General features: G+C 42.0%; 1 protein-coding gene across 1 annotated transcript in view; it reads left to right on the top strand.

The window, feature by feature from the left end:
- Positions 1 to 20,132, top strand: part of slc7a2 (solute carrier family 7 member 2) — a 160,671-nt gene that overhangs the window by 93,739 nt on the left and 46,800 nt on the right. Inside the window, exons 2-4 of the mRNA XM_060830540.1 lie at positions 7,627 to 8,017; positions 9,975 to 10,130; positions 12,448 to 12,613. Of these exons, the coding sequence (XP_060686523.1) occupies positions 7,642 to 8,017; positions 9,975 to 10,130; positions 12,448 to 12,613 (698 nt within the window). The 5' untranslated portion in view covers positions 7,627 to 7,641. The remainder of the gene's footprint in view (positions 1 to 7,626; positions 8,018 to 9,974; positions 10,131 to 12,447; positions 12,614 to 20,132) is intronic.

The raw sequence follows: 20,132 nt of genomic DNA, 5'->3' as shown, positions 1-20,132 counted from the left end.
TTACAATATTTATTTGCATCATTGATTTAATAAATTACTATAATATATGCAATATCATAATAAAATTGTGACCCTCGTTACATTTAAGAAGTATTTATATGTGCACTTACATTGCCACATTATATAAAGCTATGGGTCAAGTGCTGGAAAATTAGTTAGGTGGTTGCTTTAAACGGTGCAGATATGATGGGCCGAAGGGCTTTTCTGTGCTATACATCTCTATGATTATGACTGTATGAACTGTTTCTCATCTGATGTAGCTGTGAAGGACATTTTTAATTATACTGCAGAACAAATATATTGTGGAATTAAGTAAGTTTTAAAATGGTGTTTTCCGTAGCTAGACCCTAGTTGATAACATTATTGTGCAAAAGTTTAATTATTTTCAGTAAAACCATCCTTAGGTATTCTTCTTATGATCATTTTGTTGGTTATGGGACCAAGATTTTACTTTTTTTTGTTAATTAACATGATTTCATGTCTAGTTACCCTACAGTGTCAAGACATTGCATCTTATAAACATAAGTCAACCCTTCAAAGTTCTGAAAGATAAGATAGTACACTTTCTGAAATATTAATGAAACGTGGAAAAGTTTGCGTGAACACCATTGTTTTACTTCTCCTAGTTTTGAAACCGTGTCCTATTATGCAGGCAAATCAAATATTTACACTTTTTGAAGTTAAATATTTAGTCCGCTTTTGGACTCTACAGATAAGGCTTTATTCCTTAGAACCGAAATAAATGATTTGATACATAGAGTTGTTGGCGGGTAGTTTTCCAATTATTTGAACCACTTAGCTTTCAGAATTGAATTTGATGCAACAATGTATCTCAAATGGATAACTGTTTTCAGAACGGTCACAACACGATTGTCGCATTTTAGATTTTGGTCGTTTAGTCTACAGAGAGTAATATGTTCTGGCATGGTTTCATATGTACCTGCAGGATAGTGAACCTTTGCCAATGTGACTGTTTCTCAATGTATTTCGTTGTATTTATTTATTTGTTTGTTTGTTTTATTGTCACGTGTGTCGAGGCACAGTGTAAAGCTTTGTCTTGAGAGCAATAGTTAAATAATATCGATAAGTAAATCGTAGGTAAGCAGCAGCAAAAACCAAAACACAGGTACAGGTGAATGTTAAGAGTTTGTGAGTCTATTCAATATTCTAACAACTGTAGGGTAGAAACTGTTTTGAAACTAGTTGGTGCGTGTGTTCAGGCTTCTGTACCTTCTCCCTGATGGTAGAGGTTGTAGAAAAACATTGCTAGGGTGGGATGGATCTTTGAGAATGCTGAGGGCTTTCTTTGACAGCAGGTCTGGTAGATGGATTCTATAGATGGGAGGTTAGCCTTTGTGATTGTCTGGGCTGAGTTCACCACTCTCTGTAACCGTCTCTGATCTTGAATGGTACAGTTGCATTACCAGGTAGTGATACGTTCAGACAGAATGCTCTCGATGGCGCACTTATAAAATTTGGCAAGCGTGTTCGCCGTCATGTCAAATTTCCTCAGCTGTCTGAGGAAGAAGAGACGTAGTTGGGCCTTTGTAACCAGTGCGCCCACATGAAGAGTCCAAGAAAGCTTGTTGTGGATGACCACTCCCAGGAGCTTGATACTCTCCATTTGTTCCACCTCTGTGCAGTTAATGTGTAGGGGGGCATGAGTCATATCCCGCCAAAAAGTCAATAATGATTTCCTTGGTTTTGCCGGCATTGAGAGCTAGGTTGTTCTTAGTCTACTGTTTTTCCAGGTCTTCCACCTCCTGCCAGTAGTCTGTTTCGTTGCCATCTGAGATTTGACCGACTATGGTGGTGTCGTCAGCGAACATGCAAATGGCATTAGTCTGGCATTTGGTGGTGTTGTCATGGGTATACAGTGAGTACAGTAGGGGGCTGAGTAGACACCCCGAGCGGCTCCAGTGTTGAGTGTTAGTGAGGATGAAATATTGTCTCCGATGTTCATTGATTGTGGCCTGTGGGTCAGGAAACGGAGGCTCCACATGCAGAGAGTGAGGCTTAGTCTGAGATCACTAAGTTTATTATTCAGTCTCGAGAAGACAATAGTGTTGAAGGCTGAATTGTAGTCAATGAGTAGGATTCTTACATAGCTAATCTTGGTGTCACGATGTTCTAGGGAGGAGTGAAGGGCAAGTGATATCGCATCTGACGTGGATCTCCTGGTCCGATAGGCAAATTGGAGTAGGTCAAGAGTAATGGGGAGGCTGGATTTGATTAATACCATGACTAGCCTTTCAAAGCACTACATGACCACCGAAGTTAGGGCAACTGGGCAGTAGTCATTGAGACATGCTGCATGAGCCGCCTTAAGCACAGGGATGATGTTGGCCCTCTTGAAACAGGCAGAGACAGTGGCCTGCTGCAGGGAGAGTTTGAAGATGTCTGAGAAGACCTCTGCCAGTTGATCTGCGCATGCTCTGAGTGCACAGCCTGGTACTCCGTCTGGTCCCATCGCTTTCCTCGGATTCACATGAAGGAAAACTGGTTTGACCTCTGATGCAGAGAATGTTGGGATAGGTTTGTCAGGACTTGCTGGAATAGGTGTTACCTCTCCACTGAAATCCTGCTCAAAGCGAGCATAGAAGGTGTTGAGACGATCAAGGAGGGATATGTCATCATCTGCTATCTTGCACTGTTTCTTTTTAGAACCTGTGATGTCATTCAGTCCTTGCCAGAGTCGCTGAGTGTCTGTCTAGGTCTCTAGTTTGGATCGGTATTGGTCCTTGGGTGTCTTAATGGTTCTGCGAATGTCATACTTGGATTCCTTATATTTGAGAGGGTCTCCTGATCTGAAGGCCTCACACCTGGTTTTTGGCAGGTTCTGTATGTCCTAATCCATCCAGGATTTCCTGTTGGGGAACCCCCGGATTGACTTCCTCAGTACGCAGTCCTCCACACACTTGCTGATAAAGTCTGTGACGGTGGTGGCGTACCCATCCAAGGTACCTGTGGACTGTTTGAACATGGCCCAATCAGCCAATTCCAGACAGCACCGGAGTTGATCCCCTGCCTCCTCCGACCAGCACTGGACCTGTATCTGTGAGGGGGGGGGGGGGCGGGTCTCCTGTAAGCCGGGAGAAGAAACATGGCATTGTGGTTGGAGTTCCCGGAATGAGGGTGGGGGATGGAGTGGCAGGCATCTTTCACAGTGGTGTAGCAGTGATTTAAAATGTTCAGCCCCTGGTGGGGCAGGCGGTACTTGGGCAGCATATTCCTTAGATTGGCTTAATTGAAGTCGCCATTTACAATAAACAGAGCCTCTGGTGCTCCGTCTCCAGGGTGTTAGTGGTGGAGTAGAGCACATCCAGAGCTTCCTCAACCTTTGCTTGTGGTGTATGTACACAGCAGTTAGTATAGCAATGCTAAATACCAGTGGTAGATAGAAGGGGCAGCATTTGATGGTGAGGAATTCAAGGTTTGGGGAGCAATGGCTGCCCAGGTTGCAATGTCCATGTACCACAAGTTGTTGATTAAAAAGCAAATCCCTCCACCCTTTGTCTTACCCAAGGACACTATATGGTCTATACAATGGATAGAAAAACCATCAGCCTGAAGTACGCAGATGGGAATGGATGGGTTGAGCCAGGTTTCTGTGAAGCAGAGTGTGCAGCAGTCCCGCAGTTCATGCTGGAAGCTGGGCCGTGATCTGAGTTCGTCCATCGTGTTTTTCAGAAATTGTACGTTTGCTCGGAATAAGTTAGGAAGGCGGGGTGGGGGTGTCCTTGAAACCGCTTAATCTCAGTCTTACTAACCGGCAAGCTTACCCTGCTTCCTCGCAGGTTTCTTACGTTTGGATGGTCCGGTGGTCTGGTGGAGTGGATTGTGACTGCTTCCAGTTAAGTAATCCTTCTGAGGACGCTGTGGAGCAAACAATTGACCTGCAAGATCCATCACAGAAGTGTACAACCATGACCCTGGGGACATGGCATTTACACAGGCACACTCTCCGGCAAGATCAGAGGCACACCTAACATTGTTGTTTAAGCATGCAGGAGGGTGTGCCAGCAGCAGCATCAGGAATTCCTAAAAATGAGGTGCCACCCTAGTGAAGATAGAACACAGGACTACTTGCTCGCCAAACAGTGGAAGCAGCATGTGATAGACAGAGCTAAATGATCCCACAACTAACAGGTCCGATCTGAATTGTAAGCAACCAATGCTGGAGATCACTGCGGGTCAGACAGCAACCATGGAGAGAGATTAAGTTCAGATAACTCTTCATCAGAGCTGAAGTGAAGTGTGGAGGGGGTAGCATTTATTTTGGTGTGGGAGATATAGGGTGTAAAGTGCTGGTGAAGAAAAGATGTTGATAGTTCAGATTAAGTGGTCAGAATGTGAGAATGGCAGAACAATGGCGTGTAACTGCCAGACTTGAAAGGTGCAGACAGTCCCACTGGGGAGGGGAGAGGGGAGAGAGGACATGGTGACAGAGAATGTAACAAGCAAAACTAAAACAAATGGGAGTTCATAATTTGAAGGCGTTGAACTTAATATTAAATCCAAAAGGCTATAAAGTGCCCAGTCTGAAGATAAGATGTTCCTCCAATTTGCACTGTGATTCACTGGAGCACTGCAGCATGTTGAGGACAGACAGGTGAGTGTGTGAGCAGGATGCTGTGTTAAAATAACTGGCTATGGGAAGGTCAGGGTCATGCTTGTGCAGACGGATGGTGGTCTGCAAAGTGGTCACCTAGTCAGCATTTGGTTTCTCCAAAGTAGAGTAGGCCACATTGGGTGCAGTGAACAAAATATACGAGATCAGAGGAGTTACAGGTGAAATGCTGCTTTATCTGGAAAGACTGTTTAGGGTCTTAGATAATGAGCAGGGAGGAGTTGAAGGGATAGGTGTTGCACCTTAAAGGATTAAATGGGAAAGTGCTGTGGGAAGGAGGGGTGGTATTGGTGTTTGTGGAATGGACTAGAGTGCCCCAGAGGGAATGATCCTTGCAAAATGCAGACGGGGAAGTGAGGGGAAGATTTGGTGGTGGTCTGATGGAGTTAACTGAAATGGTAGGGAATGATCCCTTGAAAGCGGAGGCTGGTGGAATGAAAAGTGAGGACAAGGGGGACCCTATAAGGCTGTTGTGAATGATGGGATGGGGCAAGAGCGGAAGTGTGTATGATAGGTTTGATGTGGTTGAGGGCCCTGTCAACAACAGTGGGCAGGAAAATACAGTCATTGAAGAAGCAAGCCATGTCAGCAGTGCTGCTTTGGAAGGTGTCATCATTCAAACAGATGTGACGTAGATAAATGAACTGGGAGAAAAGGATGGAGTCCTTGCAGAACATGGAATGTGAAGAGCTGTAGTGAAGGTAGCTATGGGAGTCAGTGGCTTTGTAGTGGATGGCAGTGGACAGTTTATTCCCCAAACTAGAGACAGAGAGATCAAGGGAAGGAAGGGAAGTGTCAGGAATGTGAAAGTTATAGAGGAGTGGAAATTGGAAGCAAAATGAACAAAGTTTTCAAGGTCCTGGTGGGAGAATGAAGCAGCACCAAAGCAGTCATTGATGTTCTGGGAAAAGATGGCAGTTCCACACACCCCATAAAGAGGTAGGCATAACTGGGACCCATACAGGTGTGCATAGCCACTCCTTTGACTTGGCAGATATGAGATAAAATAAAGGAGAAATTGTTCAGTGAGGGAACAAGTTCAGCCAAGCAGAGGAGAGTGGTGGTGAATGGGGAGTGTTCACACTCTTGTCGGAGAAGAAGCCAAGAACTCACAGACCATCCTGGTGGGAAATAGAGGTGTAGAGAGATTGGTCACTCTATTTCTGCCTACATTCAGCTATGAGTGTTAATAAACAATTGAACAACTAACAAGAGGAGGCTCCACAAATATCTCCATAATGAATGACGGGGGTGCCCAGCGCATAGTATAGAAAGACAAGACTGAAGTATTTGTAACAAACTTCTTCAGTCTTATGGAAGTGAGTTGATGATCCATCAATCTTAGCCTCCTCCTGAGGTGCTCAGTGTCACAGGTGCCAGTTTTCAGTCAACTTGATTCACTCCAGATGTTATAAAGAAATGGTTAAATTCATGGGATATTGTAAAACTATGGACCATGACAACACTCTGGAAATAGTAATAAAAAGTCATGCTCCAGAACTAACCACACCTTTAGCCAAAACGTCCCAATGTGGAAAATTTCCCAGGTATGTTCTGTTTACAAAATGCAGGACACATCAAACCCAGACAGTTACCACAATACCAGTCTACTCTCTATCATCAATGAAGCAATGGAAGATGTTGTTGGCAGTACTCAGTGATGCTCAGTTTGTGGCTTCTTCCAGGACTGTTTAGCTCCTGATCTCATTAAACTTTAGTTGTAAGGATGATGTAGATGTGACTTGTATTCCAGAGACTTAGAGTCAGACATTTTGCGGAAAGTGCTTACAAAACTTTGCCCCAAATAACACCATTACAACAGTTGGACACCATCCAGGACAAAGTAGCCCATTTAGTATGTTTTTCACCATATGTATTCACTCTGTCCAGCACCAGCTCACAGTGACAGCAGCCTGTACCATCTATAACATGCAATAACTTGCCAAGGCTCTTTCAATTTTCTGAACATGTGTCCTCCTGTGACAATACTATAGCTTTAAGCAGTGTATTTTGTCCTGGTAGCATTTTTGTGAAGAGAGGTTGAGACATAGGCACCGAGCAGTCTTCTTCAAGCCAATAAAGTAAACAGCTTTAAGGCCTTGGGCTTTTTTTGATAGTTGGAACAATAGAAGCAGCCTGAACGGGTGAGGGCAAGCTCCCACAGACCAGGATGTTTAGGTTAGTTTTCAGTGGCTGCTTGGATTATGAAAGCTGCTCCGTCTCTCTCTCTCTCTCTCTCTCTCTCTCTCTCGACAAGTTTTGAAGGGCGAGGTTTAGTGGCTACTTTTGTAGAGGTAAGTTACCTATTTGGATGATTAAAAGTTGAAATGAATGTGGGTGAAATTTAGACAAATTCATTGGAAATATCAAGAACCTGTCAATGGAACTTCCCCGTTGTCATCAATGGCATTCGAGAAAAATTAAATGTAAAAAACATAATCAAGATGAACTTAAAATGTGCTGAATTATGGAATTTGTTATCAAATTCACTGGTAAAATTGCAATAGTTTTTTGATAATAATGACAATTTAACTTAATCAGTCAAGTAAAGCAATCACCTGATAAATTCCTGTTTGAACTTGAGATGTAGTTAAATGGTTATTGCCCATTTTAAACAAGATGGTGTTGTATGTACCATCTTGAACAGCTGAGCATGTGCTATATGTCGATGATGTTATTTGGGGATGTGGAGATTGTCAAATTAAACACAGCTGCACCTTAGCAGCAGAGTAACACATTGGAAAAGTAAATCCTGACTTCATAAAACAATATTAGAGTAATGCGTAAAGAAATTCAGTTATGTTTTTAATACTGTTTGGTTAGCAGCATTGTTATGATTGATAAAGATTTATCATTGATTTTGTAATTCAGATAGGCAGCATTCTTGAGCAGCAATATGCCCTGACAAGAAAATTATATCACAATGAAGAAATTTAAGATGCAGCTAAATGATTGTCTATTTAAGAGATTTTAAAGTATTTCTCTTTTTGTTTCAGCTCTCCCCGTCAAAGATGATTCATTGTGGCACTGTGAGGTCTTTCACTCAATGTTTAGTTCGTAGAAAAATCATAAGCCAAAATAATCTTGAAGATACCAAACTATGCCGCTGTTTGTCCACCATAGACCTGATAGCACTGGGAGTTGGCAGTACACTCGGAGCTGGTGTTTACGTACTAGCTGGTGAGGTGGCTAAATGGGATTCCGGACCCAGCATTATCATCTCTTTCCTAATTGCGGCATTGGCTTCAGTGATGGCTGGTCTGTGCTATGCAGAATTTGGGGCCCGTGTTCCAAAGACCGGTTCTGCTTATCTATACAGCTATGTGACTGTTGGTGAACTCTGGGCATTTATCACAGGGTGGAACTTAATTCTTTCTTATGTCATTGGTAAGTGTTTCTTATGTACATACCCAGGATTCACCTTCCATTTACTTTTGTACATTACTAAACTTTGGATTATCCTGGTTTTGCTGAAGATTATGGTAGAATCAATACTGAAGATTATCTTAAATTAATTTTGTTTGTTTTTTTGGAACTGGCTTGCGATTAAAGATGAAAATAAACTATTTCTTTCAATTAACTGCCTTCCTTGGCAGGATTTTAATTTTAATGATTCTCTGTTTTCCGTTCATCTATCATTATGATGCAAGCATTATGATGATGGACTGGCAACCCAGAGTTCATAGGTTCATAATCCCACTATTGCAGAAGACTGGCACCAGGAAAGAAAAAGAGCACAGAGTGTTGCCATATCCTAATTTGGTTCACTAATGGAGCTTACCCCACAAAGTTTACTGAATTACTTCAGAAGCCACCAACTACAGTCAGTGTAAAATGATTGATAAAAATCATGTCGATAATCATAATGCTAAAGTAATGCAGCAGGAACCACCTATTTTGACAATTTTATGCTCCAGATCCATTACGCATTGAACTCCTAATATGAATAGAATGTACATTTCAATGTTCAAATGGTTCCACTTCCAAATGATAGCACCCAGCAGTGAACTGTCATAGTGCCCCAAAATATTAACATTACACAAAGTAATGCCATTGTGATTTATGATATCTCTTAGGAAAGTTTCATAGAACTTTGCAAAATGCATGAGAGCATTGTGATCATTTTATAAACTAATGGGATGGCCATTTTGTGTATAACGAAATCTTGCAAATAACATTGAGATGATCCCTTAATTTAAATTATATGATAAAGTGTCATAAGTTTGTTTCTCTTTCTTTACCTCTTTCTGTTGTGCTGAGGTCAAATAAAAAGAAAAAAAATTGTTAACAATTATTTAACTTGCATTATTTTTCCATGATGAAGCATTGGTACCAATGTTTTGGCTTGAGAAAAATGCCACTCAGCACAATATAACTGACCTGTAGATGATCCTTGCATTTATTAGGTGAATACATCTTTTTACAGAGGCAAAACGTGATCCAGCAGGTCTCAAAGAGATTCCTTCAGGATTTTGGAATCTTTAATGCTTGTAAAAGGAATATTTCAACATGAAAATATTACTCTCGGTCAAAAAAGTATATAATTTCCATAGATTGTAACAACTCTGGAAAGGTGGTACAAAAGGTTCAATCATACAGAATACTTAGTTCGTTCAATTCAAATTGCTCTCCTTAATAGCTTAGTGTAGGGTTCAATCTTTTTGATTTAATTGCTAAAGCCCATGTTTAAAAGTTAAATTAACTAAACTGACAGAAGTTCTTGTAGAATTTATTTGATAAAATCGCTAAGTTATTAGACATGTTTGGCTACACCATTCTGGTTCTCTGGAATGCAATCCAATTATTCCCATTCCCCTATTCTCTCCAATTGGCCTGTAATTTTATTAATATTATGAATTTTATTACCCTAAAATGACTATCTGATTGCCTTTTGAAATAATTCATAATATTTATTTCCATTAGATCTCATGTCCAGATCATTACCAATTGTTGTGTGAAATTGTTCTTCCTACTTTCCCCTCAATTCTCCTCAAATATGCTTATCTGTTGGAATATTGTTTTTTTAATGTGACAAGTGCAGAGTGTTCCAATAAAACATTTAAGCATTGTCCTTTTATCGATAAGTTATTACAGCTTGTGCAAACTTACCCCACCAGGAACAGTTCCAAACAAGCAAAAGTACTCGTGAAGCCTTCTCAAATGGAATTTAGAGTGGCAATAGTGTCAAATGAGGTGTAATCCTGTTGGCAATTATTTGTCTAATGAACATTTTGTTCTTCGGATTATCTACAGTTTGCTTTTCTTAATTGGTACAGGCTGCCAGTGAAGCATTAATGTGAATGTGTAACTTAGTCGCATTTCTTTCATTTGTCTTTATACTTAGGTACTTCAAGTGTTGCCAGGGCATGGAGTGGTACCTTTGATGAACTTGTTGGCAAACAGATTGGAAATTTCTTTGGCACATATTTCAAGATGAATTCACCAGGACTGGCAGAATATCCAGACTTTTTTGCAGTGTGTCTTATATTATTATTGTCAGGTATGGTGAGAGTGAAGTTTTAATATATCATTTTATGGTAAGCTGGAAAAGATACTTAACATAATGCTTGTAGAATTCAGGATATTGTTGTTTGCTTTACTATCAGACATGATCATACAGTCACATTTAAAAACATTAGGGGTAACTAGAGAGGATATTTTCTAAAAATGGACTGGAGTTCACAATGTATGATTAACCTGTGTCATTGACTGCAATGCAGACAGCAGTCCAACAGCGTCCCTGTTCATTGCCATGACCTCTGTCCCCAAAGAGGATAAACCCTGCTAACCCTTCATTGACCAGGCACATCGGTAAGTGGCAAATATCAGGATTAGTTAGTATTGTATAAAGAGAAGCTGCATTGTGACTGCACAGGTGCTAGGAATTGTGAATGAAGAAGATCAGACTAGGGATAAAGTGAGGAATGGCACATGCAGGGAGAAAGAGGGCTTTTACATCATTTTTTACACAGTGGTAAAAGAAGTAAAAAGGTAGAGATTCTATTTTGTAACAACATCACTACAGATTACCAGATGGCCTCGAATGAACACCTAGCAGAACTCCAAAACTCATGAATGAAATCAGCACTGTAGGAGTTTACACAGTTTACACAGTTTACACAGCTATGAAGGGGACTGATTATTTAATTTACAGTTTTGTGTGTTGTTAATAAGTTAAACTTTCTTTGAAATGTTTTTAAATGCATGTTTGTTTATTTGGGTAAAATTCAGACCCGTTAAGTGGATTTAAATCAGTTAAGTAGAAAGATGAATGGCTATGCTTCATAGGTTTATAAGTTTATAAGAGGGGAATTTTGAGAAGCTTTTTTTAAAAAACAATAATGAGTATTTAAAAGATTTTCCAGTGTTACTGGAGGGTTTATTGGAAATATACCTCGTAATACAGGAAGAGTGCTGAAGCGGCATGGAGAATACAGAGGATGCATGGATCTATGGAGTGAACATGAGTGTGGGTGAGATCTGGGGGCCCTGATTGCTATGTCGAGATCTGGGGTTCCTTACCTCCCCATCTCAGAATTCATCCATCTCTATTGCAACTTTGACCTGCCTCTGGAAATCACTGTCCGAGTCTCTAATCCATGTCTGTCTGCTCACAATGAAAATGCAGTAGTCAGGCACTTTCAGGATGAAGACAGCATTACAGGGGTGGAAAAATTTACATCTGACTTTTCATGCAGAAGACAAAAATACAACCTAAGGTCAGGAGTGGGACCATTTGCTGATAAATTAAACTAAGCAGTCCAGTAGCATTTCCTTGACTGGTGATTCTGCTCTCTATCCCTGGTATACTAAGTATGCAATGTACAGGCTACACAACAACAAGTCAGTAGCTTCAACTGCACTCTCTCCCCTCCCATTCTATGCCCTAGACCACTTATAGGGAGTGAAAAGACCAATTACATCTAAAACATCCTTCTAGTAACACTATCCTAACTAGAGAAAATAGCACCACTTCATTTTCCAATTTAAAATGTTGGAGCATTATTGTCTTTAGGTGGATCCATAATAATCTTAGGTATATCGGTACTTGACAACTAAGAGTAGAAAGTTAATGCTGCTACAAAAGCAAGGTACCATCCAGAAACTTTTTTTTAATAAGTCATGATCAGTTTTGGAGGTTGGTGGGGAAGAGGATTTGCAGTTGTATGTTCACAGTTTGATTAATGGCTTAAAGAGGGTATTAAAAGTTGAGACACATTTCATGTGAGATTACAAAGAGAAGTCTTGTTTGTTTTGTTAAGGGCTGTGTTTTCCAAAGTGGAGGTCAGGCCCCTAAGGGACTATCACTGAGCTACAACAACTACATATCTATTGTAACCAGGCCCAAAGTGGCTTTAAGGGGCTAGGGCAGTGGATGTGGTGTCATGGGTTAGTTTGAATAGAAACAATAAGGGGCTGTGTTTTAGACATGGGTTTGCATGCAGCGTATGAGGAGCCATGGGAGATGGATGAGGGAGTATGAATTGGCACAAAGGGCATGGGAATGGGTAGGGGCTGAGTGTGTGTGAGGGCTGGAATGCCTGATGTTGAACAAAACAACTGAGACGGAAGTCTATAAGATGTAAATGTTGTGGAAAACCCTTCAGGTCAATGTTGCTGCATAGACTAAAAGAAAGAACTCTTCCCAGTTAAGCCCTTCTCATTTTCAGAACTAAAATTAGTTTATTGTAATTTTATGCAGTTCATATAGAGGGTATATTCTTTTGTATTAATTTCTATCTATAGCAAAATTACTGTTCAGTGTGAGAAAATTATACATTGATGCATTTTTACTTTTAATATTCTGTGTACTTTAGGTCTTCTATCATTTGGTGTGAAGGAGTCTGCTTGGGTTACCAAAATATTTACAGCCATCAACATTCTGGTCCTTATATTTGTTATTATCACTGGGTTTGTAAAAGGAGACACTGAGAACTGGAAGATCAGCGAGGAGACTCTCGAAAACTTCACAGCTATGACAAAGTAAGTTTGTAAAAAGGAATTGGGCAACAGGCCTGGGTTAGTCTGACATTATTTAAACATTTGAACGAGTGAAATCCTCAACAGGGGAACAGGAGTAAATGTACAACTTATTGAGCCTGTCCTCCTATTCTTGGTCTTGACTGATTATCTCCTAAATGTCACTTTCCTGCACTATCTCCATATCCTTTAATGTCATTAGTCAACAGAAACCTATCAATATCTGTCTTGAGCTTGTTCAATGATTGAGCTTTCCACAGCCCTCTAGGGTAAAGAATTCCAAAGATTCACTCATATGTGAGTGAAAAAATTCCTCTTCATCACAGTATTAAATGGCTTATCCCTTATCCTGATATGTCACCCCTGGCTCTAGAGCCATTAGCTAGGAAAAATGTCCTGTCTATATATCCCTATGGTGCCCTGTAAGAATTTGATAAATTTTAATAGGATTGCCTCTCATTCTTCAAAACTCTGGAAAATACATGATTAACTTCCTCTCAATTTCTCCTCATAAGACAATCCTGTCATCACAGGAATTAGTCTGATGAACTTCAGTTGTACTCTCTCAGTGGCAAGTTCAGCAACCTTTATTTTAAACGGCACTTTATGAACTGGCACTTACGATAAACTGGGAAAAATTATGTATCATAAATACCGTAAAGTTTACTGTTTTATTCTGTCCAATTATTAAAGTTTTTAAAAAATAATTCATGTCAATATAAATATACTTCTTGTTCAATCAAATGGCCATATGAAATATCAACAATTGATTCACTTTTAAGTCAATATCTCCCAAAATACTGAGATTTACCACAATGTCTGTGTACAGTGGAAACTCAGTTATCCGAACGAGATGGGCAAGCACTATTTCGTTTGGATAATCGATTATTCGGAAAATCAATTAAATGCCTTTCCTCTGGGGTTCGGAGTTTTAAAGTCTACTCCCCGTTCAGGAGACTGCAGCGCACGAGCCCCCACCCCCATCACCGCCCTCCCGTTTGGCATCCCCCCCCTCCAACCCGGTCCAACCACTCCCCCAACCCAGTCCAAACCCGCCTCCACCCCCAGCACAAAACGTGTAAGCCCCTGCCTCCAACACAGCCCCCTGCCGATCCTGCCGCTCCCCCCATCTACCCCCGGCCCCTCTCCAGGGCAGCTGGACTGCATACCAACAACAAGATTGCTGTGCTGCCGCAGTTGCCTTTGTGGGGTATGTCTCCAAATAACACTGCCACAGCCACACGCACCACTTTTTACTGCAAATTTTTGACAGGTTCCACGTTTGCCCTGCACAGGACAATGTTGGAGAGATTATTCCTGGGAAGCGGGGGTAGGGGGGTAGGTGGAGGAGGTTAGGGAAAGTGTGGGGAGAGAGAGAGGGAGGGAGGTCAGTCATTTGGAGATGGTGCCTGTTTAATTACTGTAACAAAAGACGTGATCACTGTTGGAAACACATCATTGATGTAATGTTTCTATCGGGACCTCGAGATCTCCTTCAGATAAACTGATTTTCGGATAATTGGTATTTGGATACTCGAGGTTCCCCTGTAGTCAGTTGTGGGTGTGAGTGAGAAGGGTCTCTGTCATCAATTTTTTATTTAAGGCAAAGCTGCATTATTACTTAGTGATTTATAGTGTAAATAAAGTATAACTATGATGCGTACCCCCTCTGCATTACATTTCTATTACTTTGTAATTGTTTTTATATTGATTATGTGGACCACTTGATTATCTGGAATATTTGATCAACTAACACATTCCTGGTGCCTGGACCTTCATCACCTTTTCTGAAAGTCCCCCATGAGAGGTTGGTGGTAAAGGTTAAAGCACGTGGGATAGGGAGTATAACATTGGCATGGATTGAGAATTTGTTGGCAGACAGGAAACAGAAATTGGGAATAAATTAGTATTTTTCTGAGTGGCAGATAGTGACAGTGGGGTAATGCTAGGACCAGTGTTTGGGGCTGCAGATGTTCACACTATATATTACCTGGACAAGGAAACCAAATGCAACACTTCAAGTTTGCTGATGACACAACATTGGTTGGGACTGAGGAAGATGCAAGGGTATGTTGTGTGAGTGAGCAAATGGCAGGTACAGTAAAATGTGTCTAAGTGTGAAATTATACACTTTGATGTGAAAAACAGAAAGGCAGAGCATTATTATGAATGATGATATATTGTATATAATTGGTGATATATAAAGGGATTTGGGTGTCCTTGAAAGTAGAGAGACTGGTGCAGCAAGCAATTAGGAAGACAAGTGGTTTATTGGCAATCTTTGCAAGAGGTTTTGAGTTCAGAAGTAGAGGTCTTTTACTGCAGTTGTACAGAACCTTAGTGAGACCACACTTGGTGTATCTCATACAATTTTGATCTCCCTATCTAAGAAAGGATAAATGTCCCATAAAGGGAGGGCAGCAGAGATCCCTTAGGCTTAAACCTGATAACAGGACTAGACAGACTCAATGCAAGGAGGACGTTTTCCCTGGTTGAGGAATCAAGAACCAGGGAGGACAGTCTGAGGTGTGAAGTATACCATTCAGGACTAAAATTAAAAACGTCTCCACTCAAAATGTAATAAAGCTGTGGAATTCTCAACCACAGAAGATGGTGGGGACTAAGTTACTAAATATATTGAAGAAAGAGATAGACACATTTTTGGATTTTAAAGGCATCAAGAGGTATGTTGAGAAAGCAGGAATATTGTGTTGGAATACCTCTATCATCCATAATCATCTTGAATTGGGAAGCAGGATTGAAGGACCAAATGGTCTACTGCTGCTCCTCATTTCTATGTTTCATTTGCAGAAAGCTGCACCTTAGCCAGTAGCTCTAGTTTTGCACAAGGGCTCTGCATCATCATGATGTCTCTTGACCTGTTCCTCATCCCTCTGCAGGCTGTGGGACTTGCTGTTGTTCCTGCAGTTGTCTCTAAGGTCTTCTGTAACCAGTTCCTATAGTAAAACAATTATAAGAAGTACTGAGTTGACTGGGCTTCATTTGCTTTCAACTAATCTGTGAGAATAGTAAAGGAAAATACAGTAAATAGATATTTTAGTCTTAGCATCTTCCTCATGAAGCTCCAGGTTTTGCCCTCACAGAGGTTACTTTTGCACCTGGCCAAGACCCCAAGCAGTGTATCCTCAGAGCAATTCTGCGTTGTTGTCATTTTCAAAAGGAGAGCTCCTTGTTACCAATATCACAGGAGTATTCAGGCATACTATTACTGTTGAATTACCTGCTAACATGACAATACCACATCACATGCACAATAATTAACCTGAACTGACATAAATGGGCCTGCAGCCACCTTTCAGTGCCAGTTTACCTTGTAATGCAATTATGTGCTTGCTAAGTAGGTGAGAGAGACCCCATGAAGGTTATGAGGCATTGGTATATATATCAGATACAATGTCCAATTGATGAGGGATGCATGTGGTTCGTGCATGTAGATTGGGCCCTGAGATGTAGTTTCGTGCAGAGCAACATGGAGGCTTATCAGAGCAAGTGGCAAGCTAAAGTCCCCAGGTACTCACTCTGATTTCCATAAGAGGAATTTCTGAGATTTAGCGTGTTTAGCACAGGTAGAAAGCTGAATACTAATACAACAGGACTTTGGTTCGGCTACATTTGGAATAATGCGTATAGTTCTGGTCACTACATTATCAAAATGATATGGATGCTTTGGAGAGGGTGCAAAGGAGGTTCACCAGGAATTTGCCTGGTAGGAAGGGTGCTAACTATGAAAAGAGATTGAGTAGGTTAGGATTATTTTCATTAGAAAGACAGAGGTTGAGGGGGGACATGATTGAGGTCTACAAAACCATGAGTGGTATGAATAACTTCTCTTTTCAATCCTCCCACTTCTTCCAAACTAAAGGAGTTGCCATGGGCACCCGCATGGGCCCCAGCTATGCCTGTCTCTTTGTAGGATATGTGGAACAGTCCATCTTCCGCAGCTACACTGGCACCACCCCCCACCTTTTCCTCCGCTACATCGATGACTGTATCGGCGCTGCCTCGTGCTCCCACGAGGAGGTTGAACAGTTCATCAACTTTACCAACACCTTCCATCCCAACCTGAAATTCACCTGGACTGTCTCAGACTCCTCCCTCCCCTTCCTAGACCTTTCCACTTCTATCTCGGGCGACCGACTCAACACAGACATCTACTATAAACAAACTGACTCCCACAGCTACCTGGACTACACCTCCTCCCACCCTGTCCCCTGTAAAAACACATCCTATATTCCCAATTCCTTCGTCTCCGCCGCATCTGCTCCCAGGAGGACCAGTTCCAATACCGTACAGCCCAGATGGCCTCCTTCTTCAAGGACCTCTGATTCCCCCCAGACATGATCGACGATGCCCTCCACCGCATCTCCTCCACTTCCCACTCCTCCGCCCTTGAGCCCCGCTCCTCCAACCACCACCAAGACAGAACCCCACTGGTTCTCACCTACCACCCCACCAACCTCCGTATACAGCGTATCATCCGCCGTCATTTCTGCCACCTCCAAACGGACCCCACCACCAAGGATATATTTCCCTCCCCTCCCCTATCAGCGTTCCACAAAGACCACTCCCTTCGTGACTCCCTCGTCAGGTCCACACCCCCCACCAACCCAACCTCCACTCCCGGCACCTTCCCCTGCAACCGCAGGAAATGTAAAACTTGCGCCCACACCTCCTCCCTTACTTCTCTCCAAGGCCCCAAGGGATCCTTCCATATCCGCCACAAATTCACCTGCACCTCCACACACATCATCTATTGCATCCGCTGCACCCGATGTGGCCTCCTCTATATTGGGGAGACGGGCCGCCTACTTGCGGAACGCTTCAGGGAACACCTCTGGGACGCCCGGACCAACCAACCCAACCACCCCGTGGCTCAACACTTTAACTTTCCCTCCCACTCCACCGAGGACATGCAGGTCCTTGGACTCCTCCATCGGCAGAACATAACAACACGACGGTTGGAGGAAGACCGCCTCATCTTCTGCCTGGGAACCCTCCAACCACAAGGAATGAACTCAGATTTCTCCAGTTTCCTCATTTCCCCTCCCCCCTCCTTGTCTCAGTCAGTTCCCTCAACTCAGCACCGCCCTCCTAACCTGCAATCTTCTTCCTGACCTCTCCGCCCCCACCCAACTCCGGCCTATCACCCTCACCTTGACCTCCTTCCACCTATCACATCTCCATCGCCCCTCCCCCAAGTCCCTCCTCCCTATCTTTTATCTTAGCCTGCCTGGCACCCTCTCCTCATTCCTGATGAAGGGCTCTGGCCCGAAACGTCGAATTTCCTGTTCCTTGGATGCTGCCTGACTTGCTGTGCTTTAACCAGCAACACATTTTCAGCATGAGTTGTATAGACAGGGTGGATAGCAAGAAGCTTTTCCTAGAATGGGGGTCTCAATTACTAGGGGTCACAAGTTCAAGGTGAGAGAGGAAAAGTTTAAAGGAGATCTCTGTGGAAAGTTCTTTCTGCAGAGGGTATTGGTGCCTGGAATGTGTTGCCAGCAGAGATGATAGAGGCAGACACAATAGCATCATTTAAAATATATCTAGACAGATACATGAATGGGCAGGAAGCAGAGGGATACATATCCTTGGAAAATAGGCGACAGGTTTAGATAGAGGATTTGGATTGGTGCAGGCTGGTGGGCCAAAGGGCCTGTTCCAGTGCTGTAATTTTCTTAGTTCTTTGTTTTGATAGTCCAGCACTCTTTGGAAAGGTTACTGGACTCAAAACGTTAACTCTGATTTCTGTCCATGAATGCTGTCAAACTTGCTCAGTTTCTCCAGCACTTGCTATTTTTCTTTCAGATTTCCAGCATCCACAGTTCTTTATTTGATATTAATGAGATGGATTGGGCTATTAACAAGGCATTTAACAAGCAATAATCTCCTTAACTGGCAATTTACCACTACCTAATTAGAAATTTGCATTGTCATTCAGCAAATGCATAAAAGATGTTGTGAAGTACTCCTAATGTCAAGATCAGCCTCACCAGACTTTCTTGTCTGACTCTCACAAATTTTGCCATAGTCCACATTGCTCAGGCCCCTATAAGATTCTGTCCCTACATGTTCTATAGTTGCACAGCTGTCAGTGCTGTATCCAGTAAATAAAGGAGTGTGGAGATACTGAAAGCTTCTCCTGAATTGTTTTATTTATCTGCCAACAATGGTTGGTAATGTTCTGGTACAAACACATACACTTTCACCATTATCAACTGCACATTCTGCTGGAATTCTTTCTTTGCACTTAGATTGCATCTTACTCAGTGTTGGAGGGTGTAACATTAAATGTTCCATCACTGTCTTGCTTGATCAGACTGATCCTGATCCACAAATGTTCCAGACCTTTGATTAAAGTGAGGTTTTGATCCACTCTTGTCCTGATGATCACGAGGTGTTGACAAGAATATTCCATGTCTTTGCCTGAACCCATCTTGATGGATTGTTTGCTCCCTATTGCTGCTATTTTCATCTTTTCACAGGGGAGGACTTTGAAGGGGGCTGTCTGACATGCTTTAGTCTAGATGAGAAAATGATAGACGCTCCAGAGCAATGGAGGAAATGGTTACATATCCCATTTATAGGTTGAAAATTCTTCTACATCACCACTCATCTCAGGACAAATGAATAAATCCAGACAAGGCACTAAAGGCTAAGTTTGTAGACAATACAAAGATACATAGAGAGACAGATAGTATTGAGTCATGTATTTTGGTAGAAAGAATAGAGGCATGGACTATGTTCCAAATGGGGAGGAAATTCAGAACCTGAAATGCAAAGACACTTGGGAGTTCTATTCCTGAATTCTCTCCAGGTGAACTTGCAGGTTGAGTCATTAGTTAGAAAAGCAAATGCAATGTTGGTATCTATTTTGAGAGGACTTGAATATAAAAGCAGGGATGTACTTCTGAGGCTCTATAAGGCTCTTGTCAGACCATTTTTGGAATATTGTGCACAATTTTGGGCCCCATATCGCAGAAGGGATGTACTGACCCTGGAGCGTGTTCAGGGGAGGCTCATGAGAATTGTCCCAGGAACGAAAAGCTTAACTTATGAGGAATGTCTGCGGACTATGGGTCTATACTCAATGGAGTTTAGAAGGATGAGGGGGGATCTAATTGAAACATACAGAATACTGAATGGCCTAGACAGAATCGATGTTGGGAAGATGTTTTCACTGGTAGGAGAGACTAGGACCTGAGGGCACAGCCTTAGAATAAGGGGAGGATGTATTAGAATGGAGATAAGGAGAAACTTCTTCAGCCAGAGAATGGTGAATCTATGGAATTCACTGCCACTGAAGATTGTGGAGGCCAGGTTATTGAGTATATTTAAGTCAGAGATAGATAGGTTCTTGAGTATCAGGGGATCAAGGATTACAGGGAGAAAGTGGAAGAATAGGGTTGAAAAACTTATCAGCCATGATTAAATGGTGGAGCACTCGATGGACTGAACAGCCTAATTTCTGCTCCTGTGTCTTATGATCTTATTTCTCATG

The sequence above is a fragment of the Hemiscyllium ocellatum genome, chromosome 1, assembly GCF_020745735.1.
Source record: "Hemiscyllium ocellatum isolate sHemOce1 chromosome 1, sHemOce1.pat.X.cur, whole genome shotgun sequence".
Lineage (NCBI taxonomy): Eukaryota > Metazoa > Chordata > Chondrichthyes > Orectolobiformes > Hemiscylliidae > Hemiscyllium > Hemiscyllium ocellatum.
This window is presented reverse-complemented; position numbering and strand designations above follow the sequence as displayed.